Source organism: Pollicipes pollicipes, unplaced genomic scaffold, assembly GCF_011947565.3.
Source record: "Pollicipes pollicipes isolate AB1234 unplaced genomic scaffold, Ppol_2.1 Scaffold_7231;HRSCAF=8579_pilon_pilon_pilon, whole genome shotgun sequence".
Lineage (NCBI taxonomy): Eukaryota > Metazoa > Arthropoda > Thecostraca > Pollicipedomorpha > Pollicipedidae > Pollicipes > Pollicipes pollicipes.
Window position 1 is genome coordinate 10,864,465 of NW_023597034.1, and position 17,617 is coordinate 10,882,081.

A 17,617-nucleotide genomic window follows, 5' to 3' on the forward strand; every position below is an offset into this window, starting at 1 on the left:
AGCCCTCCCGGGTCACGCGAAATAAACAAACAGCCGCGGGCACGCTCTCGAGTGGACACCGCCCCGGTTGCGGTGCGGTGCCTCCCCCCGCCTCCTCTTCCAGAGGCCCTTCGGCCGTCTTTTCCGCCGCGGCGCAGGTGGCGCCACCGGCGCCGGCAGGACCGTACCGACGTGCGGCAGCGCGCGCCCCTCAGATCGTCCCGGTGGTCGGCAGCGCTGGCATCGCGTCGCGAGGTCTCGCAGCACCCGAGCGGCATGGCCCTCTGCACGTCCGATCCGGCGGCCGAGAAGGCCGAGCGGCGCTGCTGCCCGCTCACCCGCGTGCTCCTCATGCTCTGCGTGGGCACCGTCTGCCTGTGCATCGGCTTCATGGAGGTGTACCGGCTGCAGCAGGGTGCGCAGATGCAGCGCCAAATCCTCGAGCTGCAGAGGCGGCTGGAGAAGCTGGAGAGCGCCGCGTCGGCCGACCCGGTAAGGCGGGATGAACCCAGCTGGTACGACTCCGACGTCAGGACGCGCCGCCTTCTCGCCTCCTGTCTGCCTGTCTCCGTCCGAAACGGGCGCCTTCCCTGTCTGCTTGTACGGTGCATGAGGCTTGCACGAACGGCGACGGTCTGCGGCCAGGGTGGAGGAGGGCGAGTCGGGTGGAGGTGACGGAAGTGACGCTTCGGTTTGCTGATGCGGCCGGCTTTTGCGCCACTGCAGCCGGCTGCATTGTAACATGGGGCCAGGAGTTTATCGAAGATGGGTTTAGGTCGCAACACATTGAAACACGGTCAACAGGTCCAGCGGCTCTACACCAAACTACGCGTAAAGTCACAATGACAGCCAACAACTGACACAGAACGGGCTCACTGAAATATAGTATTTCAAGTGCCAATAGAGTGGTTAAATCTTGGGACCATGCAATGGTCCATGATATTTACTACTATGGACCAACTATTATAGTAAAAGGTATTATATTTTAACACACTGTTGATTCAAACTGCCTGTTAGAAGGCCGTCGAACACGATTGTAGTAAAGCAACCACACCATTTACAAATCTAGATCAATTTATCCAAGCGATTCTCGAGGTCAGTGCAGACTGACCTGTCGAGTGGTTAAGACCAGGAGTAACCGGCACAGGGTCCTGTCATTGAAGTCGGAAGGTGCCTGATATGACATCGCTGGGCTTCACCAGCAGTTCAGCCACGCCATACGCCGGATGGGCCAGGTGAGCGACCTCACAAAACAGGTCGGGGCACGTATCAAAGCGCCAAACACGCATCGACGTTCGCGCATTCGAAACACTGCGACGCGACGGCCGAATGCCGGTTGGTCTGTGGTTGGATCCCGGCCGGTCTCTGGTTGGATCCCGGCTGGTCTCTGGTTGGATCCCGGTTGGTTTCGGGTGCGTCGCCCGCGTATTCCGCTACGTGCAAACTTGCAACGAAGCTCAATGGTTTTACTGAACGTTTGAGACGAGGTGTCGTTGCAGGCGAAAGAACTCCGACTTATTGTTTCCGTCAGCGATGCTTTTGTTCTCGCAGCGGTCACGAACGGCTGGTCATGAAAAGGACCTGATGATGTTTAGTGACACATGTCTGCATCTGAGAACACTCGGTAACTGATAGTGTCACGGACGAAACCAATAGCCCGCATGCGTGTTCCGTGTGCGTCGAGTATTACATGGCGTTGGTTACGTGCACCTACCTACACACGCCACATTTGATGCGGTTTGGCGTCGTGAATTTTGTGCAAATTAAGTGCAAGCAACATCTTATCGCACTTTGCATGCTGACCAACAGTTTTTCTTGTTCTGGAAGGCAATGAAGGCGCCATCAAACGCCATGAAGTACAGCGTTCGGTCGGAGACTGTATCAACCCAACTTGTACAAAACAAGGTGTGAACAGGCAGTCCACGTCTAGTGTCACGTGGACGAATGACATGCCCAGACATGTTCGGCTGGTAACAGTTTTTGGGCGGCCGGGGTTTAGGATGCCATTCGGCAATGCTTGCGATTAGCTGCTTATTTCTGAGTCGCATTGGAAAGTGTGAAGAACGCCTTCAATAACAACGCAGTTAGCCTGTTCCAGTTGCCATCTGACGATGGATTCTGCTTAAGGTGGAGGTTAGGTCGTTTAGAGTGCGTTGTTCGCCAGTTGGATGTATTGCCACTTGAAGTGGCTTACGTCGCAATGTGCAGACTCTCAAGTAAATCCTATCTGCACTGCAGTTGAGGATGTGATGTTGTACTGGTTTGGTACCTCATATATAGTTGGAACATAGTTTCATTGCACCAGAGGCCTCATATGTTTGCGACATTTTTCGTTGGTTTGATTCACGCTTTTATTGAGACAATGGTCATGGCGACATGTTGCCAAACATTTGCAACAGCTCGATTGCTGTGTTTTGTGTGGAAAGCCACTTATGTCTGGCAATTTCGAAATAAAGCAGGGCTTGAGACACTCTCGTGAAACCGTCCGAAATTTTGCGCTCAATTTTGGGCCATATCTTTGTTAGTGTCATGCTACTGGAGTTATCAAGATCTCTTTTTCGAAATGGCTATAGTTTCTTTAAGCTGATCGGGATGCCTTTAAAGATATGTAATTGAGGTGTCACAGTTGTTGGGAAAGGGTGTTGATCTGTTCATTTCTGTCGTTTATTTTGATAAACTTGTGTACGATATTCATGGCGTTATTCACATCATAATACGAGCACATAAGTAGCTACAGGCGGCCATTAACCACCTGGCACTCTTCCTTTAGATACCAAACTTACCTATGCACTGCGCTACCGCATTTCTGCTGGAGGCAATTGACTTCGTTTATATATTGCGACAGGTCATCATCTAAATCTTCTCTCGGAGCACGCCCAGGGAGTGCGTGGCCTTGCAGCGCTGTGTATTTATACATCTGTGAGTACCCGGGCGTATTTTTGCACTAGGACAACAGGGCATGATTGATAGTCTTTGGCTCGTTTAGTTTCAAACACCTCGAGGGAAAACAAACGGAGATGACAGAGGTAAGTGGATGTGGCGTTCCAAAACAAGACGGGGTCTGTTGTGATGTGAAATGTCTTCATCTAACTCTAATGCGGACATGAAACACGCTCTAAAAAGCGGCACATGTCAATCCTTGTGTTTGGCGATGAGTAAGGTCCCATAACACCTTACGTATGGTTAAAAGCACGTGAGCGGGCATAAGGGCGGGAAAAATGGAGCGATTAATTGAAAGGTTGCGGGAACGACATCCCCTAACGAACACCACCTAACGAACATCCCCTAACGAACATCCCCTAACGAACATCCCCTAACGAACATCCCCTAACAAACATCTCCTAACGAACATCCCCTAACGAACATCTCCTAACGAACATACCCTAACAAACATCCCCTAACGAACATCCTCTAACGAACATACCCTAACCAACATCCCCTAACGAACATGCCCTAACGAACATCCCCTAACGGACATACCCTAACGAACATCCCCTAACGAACGTACCCTAACGAACATCCCCTAACGCGCCATCAGGAGATGTGCCAGCTTCTGTGAGATGGCGAACATCCCCTGACGCGCCGTGAGGAGATGTGCCAGCTTCTGTGAGATGGTGTTTCCACCGCTACACCTGTCCTGCCGGGCTATCCACTCGAGTAACAGTCACTGGCTGACATTTCCGTTTCTGCAAGCATTTGACGGGAGATAAGCCACGCTGTTGCAGCCATGGCTGCAGCCACGCCGCAGAGATTAGGAGAGGGCGGGGGAGGATACATCAGGATTGGGGGTGATAGCTTGACGTGAAATGGTGTTTTGACAAGGAAGATGCCAAAGCTTACTTGTTACAAGCAACACTACGAGAGCAAAGCCTGTCTTGGCAAATCAGCGTGGGTCATGCCCATCCCCCCCCCCCACCAACAAGCTCGCCCTATGACCACTGTCATGAGGGGCGCTTATCTTCATGCAAATCACACGCGCCAATCACACGCCAGTGGCTGCTCGAGTGCGCCAGTGCGCAGGATGGCACCGCTCAGGGCGTGTGGATGCCTCCCAGGTCTCATGGCGGTACCAGCACGCATGTGTCCGGCTCGCACGCGCCACGAATCGCGTCACCGAGCCCGGCGACCCTGAGCTTCCTGTGACCCTGACGAACGGTCGGACCAGCGTATTTGTGCGCCGACTAAATAGCAGTCGTGTTTATACGCCTGTTTCGCATCAGCGGCCGTTCGCTTTTTGGATGTCTTGTGATCTGGCGCTGTTGCCGACGCCCCATGTGTAACGTGTGGACGAAGCAGACAGTCTAAGCCCACCACACCACGCTTGCTAGCGCCTTCAACGCGCAGCTGACGCTTTTGCAAATGTTTTCCAAGGTCATCGCCAGCTTAGGGTAGCTGCTTCGCTCGCCAGACGGTCATCCCTAGCCTAGGGTAGCTGCTTCGCTCACCGGACGGTCATCCCTAGCCTAGGGTAGCTGCTTCGCTCACCGGACGGTCATCCCTAGCCTAGGGTAGCTGCTTCGCTCACCGGACGGTCATCCCCAGCTTAGGGTAGCTGCTTCGCTCACCAGACGGCGGCGTGCCGCGGGGCCGGCGGCGTCGCTGGCCAGTAACCAGATTACTCGCATTGCTGATGAAAAATCGGACAAGAACGTGCATCATGACACGCGCCCGTTGTTGCTATGCGCCACCCACGCCGTCAAATCCCGCCTAGTGGACCGCGGACCAGCGGAGTCCGGAGTCCGGGCCGGGACCCGGACCGCCCGCCGGAGTGACATACGCCTGGGGGCAGGGGTCGGCTGCGCCAGCGGCGGATGACACGCGCTGGGCCACCCCCACGCTCGCTTTCATTGACCGGCCTCCAGGTGGCCTTCCGGTCGTAGTTCCAACACCGCGGGTCGGCCGTGGTGCGTGTTGTGGCGGGTTTCCTGACGTCACCGGCATCACGGCTTACGTGACATCAGCTCCGCATTCCGAGAGTGCCAGCAAAAATCGGCGACCCGTGTTAGACCTTCCGCTTTGTCGGGATGAAGCGGTAAATTCCACGCCATAAATTGACACCAATTGTGCCGAGCCTGGTTGTGCCGCCCACGACAGGGATATGCATGACGTGCATGCCTGCATATTTGTACGGAATGGCGTTTTGACTATGCAATGAAAAACGCACGAAAAGCTAGTGCAGCCCCTCACGTGTTTGAACTAGGTTATCACGGTGCAATACGAGCCGTGATGGCAGTGATAAGATCTCCGTGGTGCCAAACTCGGTTTCATCGACATCCGTTTGCTGTCAAACGGCAGCCTTGCATGGTCAGTGTTCCGTGCACGTCGCACCCTGTGCTCCACGACGGACTCTCGTTTTCACCGAACTTGCTCGAGAGCACGCTTCCGTCCACAGTGGAAAGAACGACTTCCCCGAAGCTGGCAAAGCAACGATGCGCGCTCAGACCATCCGAGACAGGCTATGCCGTCTTCCGTACGTATGATCTCCCCTAATCGTCCCTAGGGAAACCCGTTCTCATCGAATCCGCAGACAACAAATGCCATTGTCATTGTCGGCAAATAGCCAGTACGCAGCGTCCACATTTGCGCCGCACGGTCTAGGATGCGTGGCTATGACACCCAGCGCAGGCTTCGCTGGCCGACCGACCGCGAGGTCATCGAACCCGGACGAGTTACGTCACACCTGCCAGCCCGCGGCGTTTACCTGGTGCCACCCTGTCGAAACGGCCCGGAAACGGATCTTCCCAGCGCGAGGGCAGCGGGCGACTTTCCAACCCCGCGGCGGGCGCGACGCGTGCCGCGGCCGGGCACCGCTTCATGTCCAGTCAGCTTCGCCAGGGTGCCCCTGCTCTCTTCTGCCAGCCGCCATGTTATTTCGCACGGACGTGCAGGGCTTGTTTCAATTTGAATAGCGAGAGTCCCGGCCGCCTGTCTAATTTATTGCACGAATGTTCGGGTTATTTATAGCTGAACAGAAACGCAGCGTCTGTCATGCGACTGACCGGGAAAACCATACATCCGGCACGCGCCGCTCCTGTGGGGTCGACGGCAGTCACGTCAGGCCCAGCCTGCGCCTCATCGCAGAACGGCGCTGGGTGACACCCGCCAGACGGCCACCGGCTCCGTCGCGACGCACGTCACCCGCGGGCGTCCCGCCGTCCCCCGGATGCCGCTGAGACGGCCCGCCGGCCGGGAGCAGACGGACCCTGGTGGCGCAGGCCGGGGTGACGCGCCGCCCCGGGGGGTGCTCCCGCTGCAGCCCGCAGCGGCGACCGCAAGCGGGACGGGGTGGGCACGGCCGGCGCCCCGATAGCACGCCATGGTGCGGCCGGTCGGCTCGCCGGCGCCGGAAGCGGCGCGCCGGCGCTGGCCTGCCTCGTTCAGTCGCAGGGAGCGGGCCCGAAGACGACAGGTTTATTCGTGCGCCCCGGCGGGAACGGACGGGTTTGACCTTGTCTCGCCGACTGCTGCGGTCGGCGCCCGGTTTCGTGTTGGTGCAGGTAAAAAACCGCCGCCAAAAGCCCACGGATGGTTTGTTTCGGATTGGGCTTCGGTTCGCGATAGTCCACATGATCTGACTTAGGGATACACGTGTAAGACAGTACGGCATGTCGATGTCCGTGCGTATGGCGGAATGTTCCATCATTTATCCGTGAAACATGCATCCTTGGTATTTGAAGGGAATGTGTGGACTTTTGGCATAGCGAGAGCATAGGTCTTTTCGTCTTTGTACAAGCGCCAACAGTTAGATGCAGCACCACAACCGCTTCATTGTTCATTTAATTCATGGCGTTATGCACTATTCACGAAGCGACTTCGCATGTTTCACGGATTTGGGGATAAGTCAAAGGTATTGGCAAATATCACTTTGAACCACAGTCTTACGCGATGAAGAGGTTCAACCAAATTTCAATAAACGTCAAATATGTGCAATAGCTGATAGTAGATAGCTGCTATTAGAAATCATTCAACGTTTTGACGTAGTTCAAGTGCACAAATTCAGCTTCAGTTAAATGGTTGGCGTTCTTTTGCTTCAAACATCATCTTGGCCATATTTTAGCGTATAACTTGGTTTCGGTGTGAAAGACCCGAACAATTCCTTTAATGTCATCCGGAAGCAACGGTTTATTGAGCGGTATAGGTCTCAAGTGTACTGTTCCGCAAGGAACCAGCTCATCACTTGCCCTTCCAGGCCTCCGACAAGGCTGAGCTCTGGGGCCCCATCTGGTATGGACAGGACGCACAGGCGGACAGGTCATGGTCAGCAACAGCTGAGGCCCTCCTTGTCAGCCACTCACTTTCGTGGACTGTTGAACTCATCTGTGTATCAGAAGTTGGCTAGTAGGCAAACAAGCAAGGCAGTGCATTCTTTTATATTTACTCCTTATTTTTTGAAGTCTTTTGCGCCAAGATTCTCCTTTTCTCGACATAAGAAAGAAAAACATTTAGCTCCTAGTTTTTCGACATCATGGGCTGAAAATTTTCCTTTTGAGGTGGGAACCTTTAAGATATGATTCAGCGGTGTTGTAGTGATACATAAGGATTATGTTGACGGTACCCAGTTTCGGGCTGTGCTCATCAATGTCCGTACATGCATCCGGGTTATGTCCGTACTGAGGTAACCACATTTTTGCGGATCAGCACAGCTCGAAATAGTGATTACCATTAATTTAGTCGGTACTTCGCATTGCAACGTCGTTTAACCGGTATATCCTGGTCACTGAAGGCTGTTGATTCAACAAAACCAACTTGAACTCATGACCATCTTTTTCTGGGATATTCACCACATAGTCGGTAATCTTGAACTTTGCCGCTCATCACGCGCCGTGACACCCTGCCTCCGCTGGTTTCCCGTGCTCCATCTTCAACACTGTTTCATCACGGCCGAAGATCCCAGGTCCGCAACAGTTCACGCCTCAATCCCAGCTCCATGGTCACAGCACGCTGTCCACCAGTCGCCTCGCCCGCGGCCCATCTCCGTGCGCCGGTCGGTCCGACGCCCGCCGACCTGACCGGCGGCCCGCCCCGACCTGACCGGCGGCCCCCCCTGGCCGTGTTTCAGCAGGTCGCCCGGTTGCGTCGCGCCGTCGTCGACGGGAATTTGCGCACCATCGACGGCGTCCCCATCATCCTGGGTCCTTACGGCGGACGGCGGCGGCCCCCCAGCGAGGGACTGAGGATTTACGAGACGTTCTTGGCCGAGCGCAGGGCGCAGCCCACCGCGCCGAGCGTGAACTATGAGACCGACGACCCGTCCATCCAGCCCCACCACAGGTCAGTGCCAGCGCTCGACCTTTTGACGAAAAAAGGGAGTGAGGCAGTCGTTGGGACGCAGCAGTATTACCTTCAAGCAAGAAAGGAGAGGGATCATGGTGTCTAAGCTCTTGTCTTTTGCTTCTGTCCAAACACTGAGGAGACAGGCTCACGGTGAAGGTATTCAGTTGTACCCCTTCTTACAGTGAAGGCGCCTTCGCAGCACACTTGTGAAATCCTGCAACATTCTACCGGGGTGGAGACCAACTTAAAACTGCGAGGCATACCCTATGCAATTTGATCTAATCAATTGTGTTCCCACCCAACACAAACTCGTTTGGTCCAGTTTGTTGTAGGTCCGCGCGGTCACGCTCAGTCACGCCCGTCACCTGTTGCCCCTCCCTTCCCGCTTGCCTGACCCGCCCCCACCCCGACCCAGGAGCAGCGCCGTGCATCGGCCGGCCAGCCGCTTCGGCCGCGTCAACACCAACGCCGTCATCGCGGCCGAGGAGCGGCCGGCGAGCGCCGCGTCGGCGCCGGCGGGCCGCGTCGCCGAGCTGCACCGGCGCTCGCGGGTAAGCCAGTCGGGCCGCCGCGCGCCCGGCCGCAGCCAAGCGTCGGCGCTGACCCGCGCCGCGGGCTATCGTCTTCAGGTCAGCCTCCGGGGCCGAGAGCGCCCCGGCATGGGCGGCCGCTCGGCCGGCGGCGGCGCGAGCGACCGCCATAACGGCGTAACCGCATGGAGGCGCTGCGCGGGGTGTCATCGGGCACGGCGCGGGCGAGGCTGGATCTCGCGTGAGAGGGCGAGGGTGGAGGGGACCATGCACACGAACCTTCCCCGAGCCTGCACTCGCGAGGCTGCAGGGCTCGGCAAAAAGGGGGCTGAGAAATATTGGGGCTTGTAATCTGGTTGGTGTATTTCGGTGTGCTAAAGTGACCAATAAATCATCCACTTGGGTTGAGAGATAGCTGGTTAACGATGCGATTGTTGTTGATTAATGCTATCAGATATAGTTAATAACCCAGATGCATGTGCTTATGAAGTCGGCTATCAATTAGCTAGACCATCGGGCCTAAATACGGTTGTTCGATGCTATTTAGACCCCATCGTTGAACCATTAACATATGATTCGTTTGTAATACGTGACGTTAATCTAATTTGCATGTTGCCGTGGTTTAAACATTCGAGCGTATTTGTTTGCCCGCTGAATGTTCCTTCACAATTATCTTCCCATGGATCTCTGCATTCGTCGTGAAATCCGTGCATGAAAACCGTGCGTTCGTTGAGTGTGGCATGCGTGCACGTGCAGCGGGAGCCTTTTGTCTGAATTCTCCAGCCACCAGGACATATCTGCAGCATTTGTTTGACAGGTCATGAGCCTGTGCAGCCGTACATGCAGCTTGAATCATGTGTGCGCATGATGGCACTGAGCATGGCCGTTACGCATGGGCCTGTTTCATTCTCGGCTGCATTACGCGACCTTGGTAACCATTTTACCGCTAAGAATGGGCGTGCCAAGCATTGAAACGTGTTTCAGGTCGTAAAGGCCGCGGGCATAAGCCTCAACTGCCTTGGCCTGCCCCGCCTCGTCATGTGTGCTGTCCAGCTCAGCCGTGCTGACAGCGCAGCACAAAGAGCGATAGATATCTGTTTCATACTCGGCTCGGCGTGCTCCCGAGGGCTTTCCCTCCGTATGTGCTCTTTTGTCAGCGGTGCATCACACGGACATAAGTTTCGTGCCTTTGTGATGTGGACGCAACAATCGGTCGTGCCAACCCTTCCCCCGATCATGTCCCAGCCCTCTCAGCGCCAGTCCACCTCCGGCAGCGGCCGCCGCCCCCGGACCGCGCCCCACTCACGGCCGCCGGTGTCGGCAGGCGGCGCCGGTGCTGGAGGCCCGTGGCTCGCCGCCGGCGTACGTGCCCCCTCCGGTCGGCGGCGGCGGCGGCGGCGGCGGCGGCTCGGGCCGCGGCGGGCGGCGCCAGCGCTGCTCCGCGGCCCACTTCGAGGGCCACATCTCAGACGTCACACGCAAGTCGGCCTCCTACCGCGGTAGTGAAGGTTTTTATCACTTCTCACTGTTGGCATGGTAGTTGCGTAAGCTGGGGCATGTATGGCTGGGGACCATGCGCTTTGGAGTTCAGTAACGGGGTTATCTGATGCAGGGCATTTGTGATTGCTGCGCGTGTTGAACGTCTGGACGTTTTGCTGTTCGGATTCTGCATAGGTACATGTGTGTTTGCAGGACAATTTGTTTCGTATTGAATAGGGTGCCGAATGTTCTTCGTTTATTGAGACAGCTGTTGGTATGGGAACAACTTCAGTTGATTACGCATGTGTAACGGACATTGGTAACATCTGTGTAAAACACATTTTATGTGGCTAATTTGTGCTTGAGTATCTGTATTCATTGGAATAATATTCACCTCAGTCACCAGCTAAGATAGGCGAAATGTCTGAAGTCTTAACTTTACCGGAGCATATGCAATTATGCAAACCCTGAACTCAACATGTGACTTCACAATTTTATTCATCACGTTCACTTTTTAAGTAACCGGTTAACAAAAAAGAAATAAGCGTTACCATCATATTTCCATAGCGTGCATGAATTTTAAATGTGCCATCAATTGGTTAAGTACAAATAGTTGGAGCATGTTATAGCCTGGCAATATTTGACAGTTCACATACGTAACACCGGAGCCTTACAGCATGTGCTGAGAATTCCCTCCTGATCAAGACACACTGTCACCTGCAGTGCACCATGGCCATCCATGCACCATGCACCATGGCCATTAATGGCTCGTGCACAAGGCACAGCCTGCGTAATTCAAGGAGCCACCACACGCCACAACACGTTTGCACATTCCATCCACGGGCGCACGCGTGCATGGCCACCGCACGCCACCACGGCCGAGGCGTCGGGACGCACTCGACGCATGCGCGGGGCGTCCTCAGGCCGGCGCGCCGCCGCGTCCCACGGACGGCACGTGCTGACCCGGCCCTATCCGCCACCGCAGGCAACTACCGCCTGGTGAACAGCAACCCGGACTCGATGTTCTCCCAGTGGCGGCCGGCCGCCTGGATGAGGCAGAAGGCGTGCACCGACGAGTTTCAGCTGTACGGCGGCCAGGTCACCGTGCGCACGCCCGGCTTCTACTACCTGTATGCCCAGGTACGCCGCTGCGTGACGTCATCGCGTCAGGTCATTGTTCGGAAGGTCATGGACGTGTCACGCTTCTGCCCGCAGGTCACCACGTGATGTTTTATCCCATCATATCGTGAGCCAGTCAGGTTAATGCAGTTGCGGATCCAGCAGTTCGTCAAGGGGCGTGTTTGTGTGTGGTTGGGGGGCACACTTTTGGGGCCCCTGGAGTTTGAGGTGCCTCCAAAAAAGAAATTTTTGTATTGCGCCCATTCAATTTTAAGATACTTTGTATGTTATTTAGTATACGGGAAACCGTTTTCCTGTCCGCAGCCATGAAAAACTGGGCGCAGCGCGTGTGCACATACATGGAACGCGCTCATTTTCTCCAGATCATGGTGCATCCTGCCATTTTGAACCTAAGTATTTCGTAGAGCATTGACAAAATGAGCTAAATGTGGCTGCTAAATGCTATCAGAGTCAACCATGATGGCTGATTGCTGACGCCGTTTACTGTAATGAATGAGTGTAAAATCTCATAACATTTAAAAGGTTTAAGAACGTGATTTACAAGCCTAAAAAGTTGCAAAATTAAATAGCGAACGAAAATGACAGTTGCGACGTCGGTGGGGCGTAAAACTATCTTTGGAAATTGGCGTCAACACTCATCGGAGCACATCCGACTGCTGCTTTAAGGCTGAGGTGCCAAAAAAAAATCGTCATCGTGTAGATCTTGGACATATAGATATAAATGAATTTAGCCAGGCCCGTACAAACGAGCAGGCGAAACACCGTGTCCGCTCGTGAGCGCATGTGGGCTTTCGGCAACAGAGTAAAATCCCTCTGACTTCAACAAAAAGGCCTCCATCGATGTGGATGGTCTTGGAGCGATAAAGAGTTCCCGGCCAACTAGCATTTAGGTCACGGCCGACGGCATAGGCCATCCGATAAAATGGGAAAACCCAGGACCAAAAGGGACGGCACCTGAATGAGACGGCACCCGAATGAGAAAAATCTGTGCAGCTCCCCGAATCGATTAAGAGTGCCCCGACATGTTAGAGGATCACGCCACCCAACCACGGCGTAAGGGCCTCCGAACAAGTGCAGGGATCAAGGGCAATGTGGAACGCTCCATAGCAAACAGATTGACCGTCAAGTGAGCGTACAGGGCCCCCGGCAACAGTGCAGGGCCCCTAGACGGCGTGATTAACCTCACAGTCTCCCCTATTACCACTCTTCCAACCAGCGAAAAATTAGTTTTGTCAACTCTCAAAACATCTACTTTCACTTGCGACTGTGCTTGGTCGCCTAGAGACCCAAAGACGTCCAATTTTTTTTCTCAGAAACTGCGTTTCTTCGGCTAGTTATGGCTCCTTCGGGGCCCAAGAGGGGGCAGATACGGTGGCCCCTCTGTACCCACCACTGAGATGGAGACCTTGCTTTAGTGAGAATTATCGAAAAGCCAACGATACCGACTTTGACAATGCCATCGATTAAGACGGTCAAGCCTTGCAGTGCTCAAAGCTAGGCCAGTTATAAAGCAGTGTCACGTGGCGTTTCATGTGGAACTGCCGTATATCAATTCATGTACGTGTTCTGAATTCATGGAAGAGGGACATTCCAACTCACTGACACATTGGTGTAGGTTACCAAGGGCGCTGAGCCCTCTTCGCTTGTTTTGACATAATCTGCATAATCATAACGGTCACTCCTGTTGTCACATGATTCATGCCGCGCCGAAGAGCACGTTCCGCTAGTTTATTCTTACTTTCTTGTTAAGGTGGCCCGACGATATCACCCGAACACGGACGATGTCTATGAATTCCCGATCCATGACACAACTTGTGCTCCGGAACCTGCAATCTGAGCTGTGGTTGTATCAGCCAGCTCTCGATCAGGCAATTTCATATTAGCTTCATAAATTGCTGGAGTTTCTCCTTGTTGTTTAAACAAGCACATTCAGCTGCGTATCACCAAGACGACGGCACATATTAGAAAAAGTCCCTCCTTATTGTGTCATGCTAAGAAAATATCCCTATCACTTACCACCGGCTACCACATCAGGTCACTACCTATAACATCGTTGCTGGTTAAGGTCATCACTGATCAAATTGCGATGGGGTCGGGTCAAGTTGCCACAGGTTGGGCTGTTGAAAGCTTTGAAAGGGCAACTGAACAAGACAAGTCAGCGAGCAGTGCATAACCACGTGTTCATGTCGGTTAGTCACGGGTCACCGACTCGTGGGACGCGCTGTCATAGCCCGTCCCGACGCGGCCCCGGCCGACGCCGTCACCGTTCCTATGAGCCGGGCCGCGGACCGCTGCTGGAACGGCACCAGCGCGTCCGTCCAGCCGACCGGCGCTTCCTGTCAGACGCGTGACGTCACTAAGGCACGCAGAAGTCCTGCAGAAAACGGAAACGAAGCGATCTCCGCCCCCGGATGCGCTTTGCCTTGGTCCAGCTCTGCGCAAGAAAGATCCAAATGGTCTGGGCGGAGAGCGGGGAGGATCGGCGGGGCAAGCAGTCGCACCGCCGCCTCACGGGGGTCTCCGAGTCTCGGCGAGCGCCGTCTGCGCCGTAACACGGGGTCTGATTACATGGCTGAGTGGCGCAAACGTGTGAGTGGACGAAGCGCTGCTTCAGACTTCTTTCGCTGTGGCACGAGCGGCCGGAATAATGCAAACCGAATGCGAAGCGGAATCCGCGCGTGGCCTCCGCATGACCTTGAGGGGTCGTTACTGGGCGGGGCCCGCCTGCGGCTACCGCTGATGTTTACTTTACGCGATGCGAGCGCGAGGCTTTCAATGTCAAGATCAGAATCCAGAAGCTGCTGAGATGAGCCAGATCCTGTGGCGTCTGCGCACTGCGTACGTAGTACGTGCGTGCGGCGGCCGACTGTCCAAAACAAGACGCAGTGTATGTTTCCGCGCGCCCTTCAGCCTGCTCCGCGACACCTCGTGTGTTCTGCAGGCGTCAAAGTGTGAGCGTGTTTGGATCACAGTGCCCACTAGCTTGTTCACTATCAAAATATTCTGTGCCATTGTCGTTGCGACAGTCCAGAACTATCCCGTGCTGAACAGCGCAAGGTTGTGTGGGCGGCTTGGTGCACTGGTGTTCAGTGAAGGTGAATATCACTTCTTCAGGAAAGGGCTGCTTCTCCTCAGGGTGTCTGGCTGCATGACGACAGCCAGGCAGTGCGGTTATTAGACTTTCTGTCCGTATGGGAGGCATTCAGGAAAAAGATTTCAACGACCGACGGCGTAAACAACGATCAGTCGATCAGTGGTCAGCAATTCTTCACTGCAGGATGAATGAGTTGTTTTTGGTTGTGCACTTCGCGAACAAATTAACGATGCCATGAAATCCGACTGACTTCTACAGTTAGCCCGACATCGATCCTTCAGTTTTGAGCCTTCCGCATTATCTGAGGGATCATGACTTTAGCTAACATGCACAAGGCACTCACTTCATGCGGGCTTAGTGTCAGCCAATGGGAGAGATTTCTCCTCCGAACAGGTGCCGTGCAGGCACACGCGAGTGCCAAGTGCAGAGTTCCCCCCACGCTCGCATGCGATGCCATCTCGCGTGTGCCTTAAACTCCAACAGCCTGCAGATTATTTACACATCATGGGATGCTGTTCAGGATGATCGTGACAGAACACCGCAAACGTCACGTCTGTCGTGGTCTGCCCGCCCAGTTAGCATCAACGACGCGCCGTCGCTAATCGACCTTCCGCCCGGCTCTTTTCAGATTAACCACATAGAAGAACACGACGTCAACGGGTTCGAGATCCAAGTGAACGCACAGTCGCTGGTCAAGTGCATCACCACGGAGGCCAGCAAATTGCGGAACAAAACAAACACATGCTTCACGGGTGCCGCCATTTACCTAAACCAGGGTGAGTCACACCTGCGGTTCTCACGGCTGGCGAACCTCTTCCCATCGTTCGCCTCGGGCAGCGGGCACGAGTCCGTGCGAGAATACAGTTACCAATGCGTACGGGACGATGCGTTGCTGTCATCGACTTCTACCCCAACTTGATCGTTGATTCGGTTTGCGCTGTTAAAATATGCGTTTCCAGCGGCGTCATGCATTGTACTAATTTAAAGTAAGCGCCTTGAGTTGTGATTTTTTAACACCTGCGTATAGCGTGTGACATAAGTGGAATTACCAAAAATAGGTCAGTATTGACAGGGCCTGTAATGAGCGTTAATCGGAAAAGATGAACTGATTGATGGATAGATGGAATTTAGCGCTGCATCTCCATGGAGGAGGGGGGGGGGGGGGGGATTTCGTATCAACGAACAACAGCGAACAACTCGCACTCGCAATTCAGCACTGATTTCGTCCAATTGTACAAACGTGCGGCCGTCACCCCCCTCCCCCGAGTTCACTTTCGATCGTTTGATGCTGAGCCGACGGCTCGTGCCATGACGCGCGAAAGTGACTCGGTTGCCTGTGCCGCCAGGGGACGCGGTCAGCGTCCGGGACCTGGACCCGCTGCGGCACGCCTTCCTGCTGCCAGACCGCAGCTTCTTCGGACTGTTGCGGATCTCCGGTTGAGTCCGGCTCAGTTCCGGCTGAGGTCCGGCTTGGGGTCAGCTGAGGTCAGCTGAGGTCAGCTGAGGCCTAGCCGAGGTCCGTCAGTGACCCCGCCAGGAACGCGTTGGAGTGGTAGTCATCGCATAGTCGGCCACGGCCGGACACAGAGGAGACTACTTCGTGAGGGCGCCGCGCCCGGCGCGAGGTCAGAGGTGAGACGTTGGGCGATACGGCGCGGTTCGATGCGAGACACACCCCGAGTAGTCGCCATAAGTGATCGGACAGACGTCCAGCTACAAGGCTGAGCGGGCTACACCCACTCAAGCGTCACAGCTGCCTGAGTCAAGACACTCCGCGCCGACTTTTAGCCCAGCCAAAGCTCGCCAATCTCCGCTGCGCGAAATCGCGTCCGGCCAGCATTTTTGGCCGGTCGTCGCCGAGCATCAGTCCGGTGTGTCGTCAGGTCGGGCTGTCCGCCGGTCCACTTTTGGCCGGCATCCGCCGCGCGGCGGTCCAGTGTGTCGTAAGGCCCGGCCAGCCGACGGCCGAGTCCTGTTCCGCCGGCGCCGCCGCTGAATCTCGCCGCAGACGCTGACGCATGGTAGCCCCGGGCGGTCTGAGTCACGCGCCGCCCGCGGCGGTCCCAAGTCACTACGGCGGAACAAGAGTCAGGGGTGCACAGCTGACTGGACAGGCGTTACTCATGAGGGGGGCGCTAACCAGGGGAATGTAAACCCATCACTTCATAGATACCTGAGCAGTGATTCGCTTAGCGTCAGGTCGTGTAACTTATGCATGCAGGGTGTTGTTCGCGGGGCTGCCGACGGCCGGTGCCGCCAGGCATGTGTCATTATCAATGTCTTAACGCTGTGTGCTTTTGTACGTACTGTGAATACTGTGATGTAGAATATACTCATAAGACGTTATGCCTAGCCATGATTGTGGGGCGACGGTTCATTGCGCATGGAATTCACGTGCACTGATCATTTCGAGACAACACGATGAATACTGTGTAAGATCGCGGGCACGAGAAGGGCGGACTCTTGCCAGCGTTTTACAAACAACGGCAACGCACAGTCTGACTGGTGATTACTTTTTATCGCCAGCGGATTCACGATACGCTTAATCATCTGCAGCTGCCGGTGCATAATAGTCTCCCGCCATCGCCATTCAAAGCTATGAACATCGTTCATTAACATGAGCACATGCTAACAGCTACCAAGCCACGCATATTCATACACTAATCTGACCATTAAGCATGATTTTGCAACCGGACCGGCTACCTGATCATCCGGTCTTGCTGCATCTCGCCCAACCGGTTCGCTTATGCAGCAGGGCTAAACAGGATTACGGCCGTAAAGGGGGTTGGGCTGGCCGCCAGCGCCGGTCGACAGACCTACCTCACTCCAGCACGGCTGCAGGCATGAGCCTGAGTCCGGCCGGACTCTGACGCGGAATCATGACCCTCCGGCCTTTGGGCTCCGGTGAATGGATTCCTCCCGCCGGTTGACAGACTCGGACTCGGATTCGCCAGCTCAATGGCATACTGAATAGGACTCGGGGATTGAATTCAAAACAACAGATGTCGGGCTCGAAGTAAAACATTCTAGTAACATGAGACCTGGACCGAGGTTTTGGTTCCGAACTTCAACTTTTAACCATATAGGATCCGTATACCATTTAAGCGTCATTTTAGCAGCA

The 17,617-nt window shown here is 54.9% G+C and overlaps 1 protein-coding gene across 1 annotated transcript; it reads left to right on the forward strand.

Annotated features, from left to right (window-relative positions):
• Window positions 1-255: 255 nt before the first annotated feature.
• On the forward strand, window positions 256-16,848 carry LOC119109379 (uncharacterized). Its single transcript, XM_037232995.1, has 7 exons — window positions 256-471; window positions 8,039-8,250; window positions 8,669-8,747; window positions 10,126-10,282; window positions 11,248-11,402; window positions 15,125-15,272; window positions 15,843-16,848. Exons 1-7 carry the CDS (start codon window positions 256-258, stop codon window positions 15,935-15,937), a joined length of 1,062 nt encoding a protein of 353 aa, XP_037088890.1. The 3' UTR covers window positions 15,938-16,848.
• Window positions 16,849-17,617: the final 769 nt, after the last annotated feature.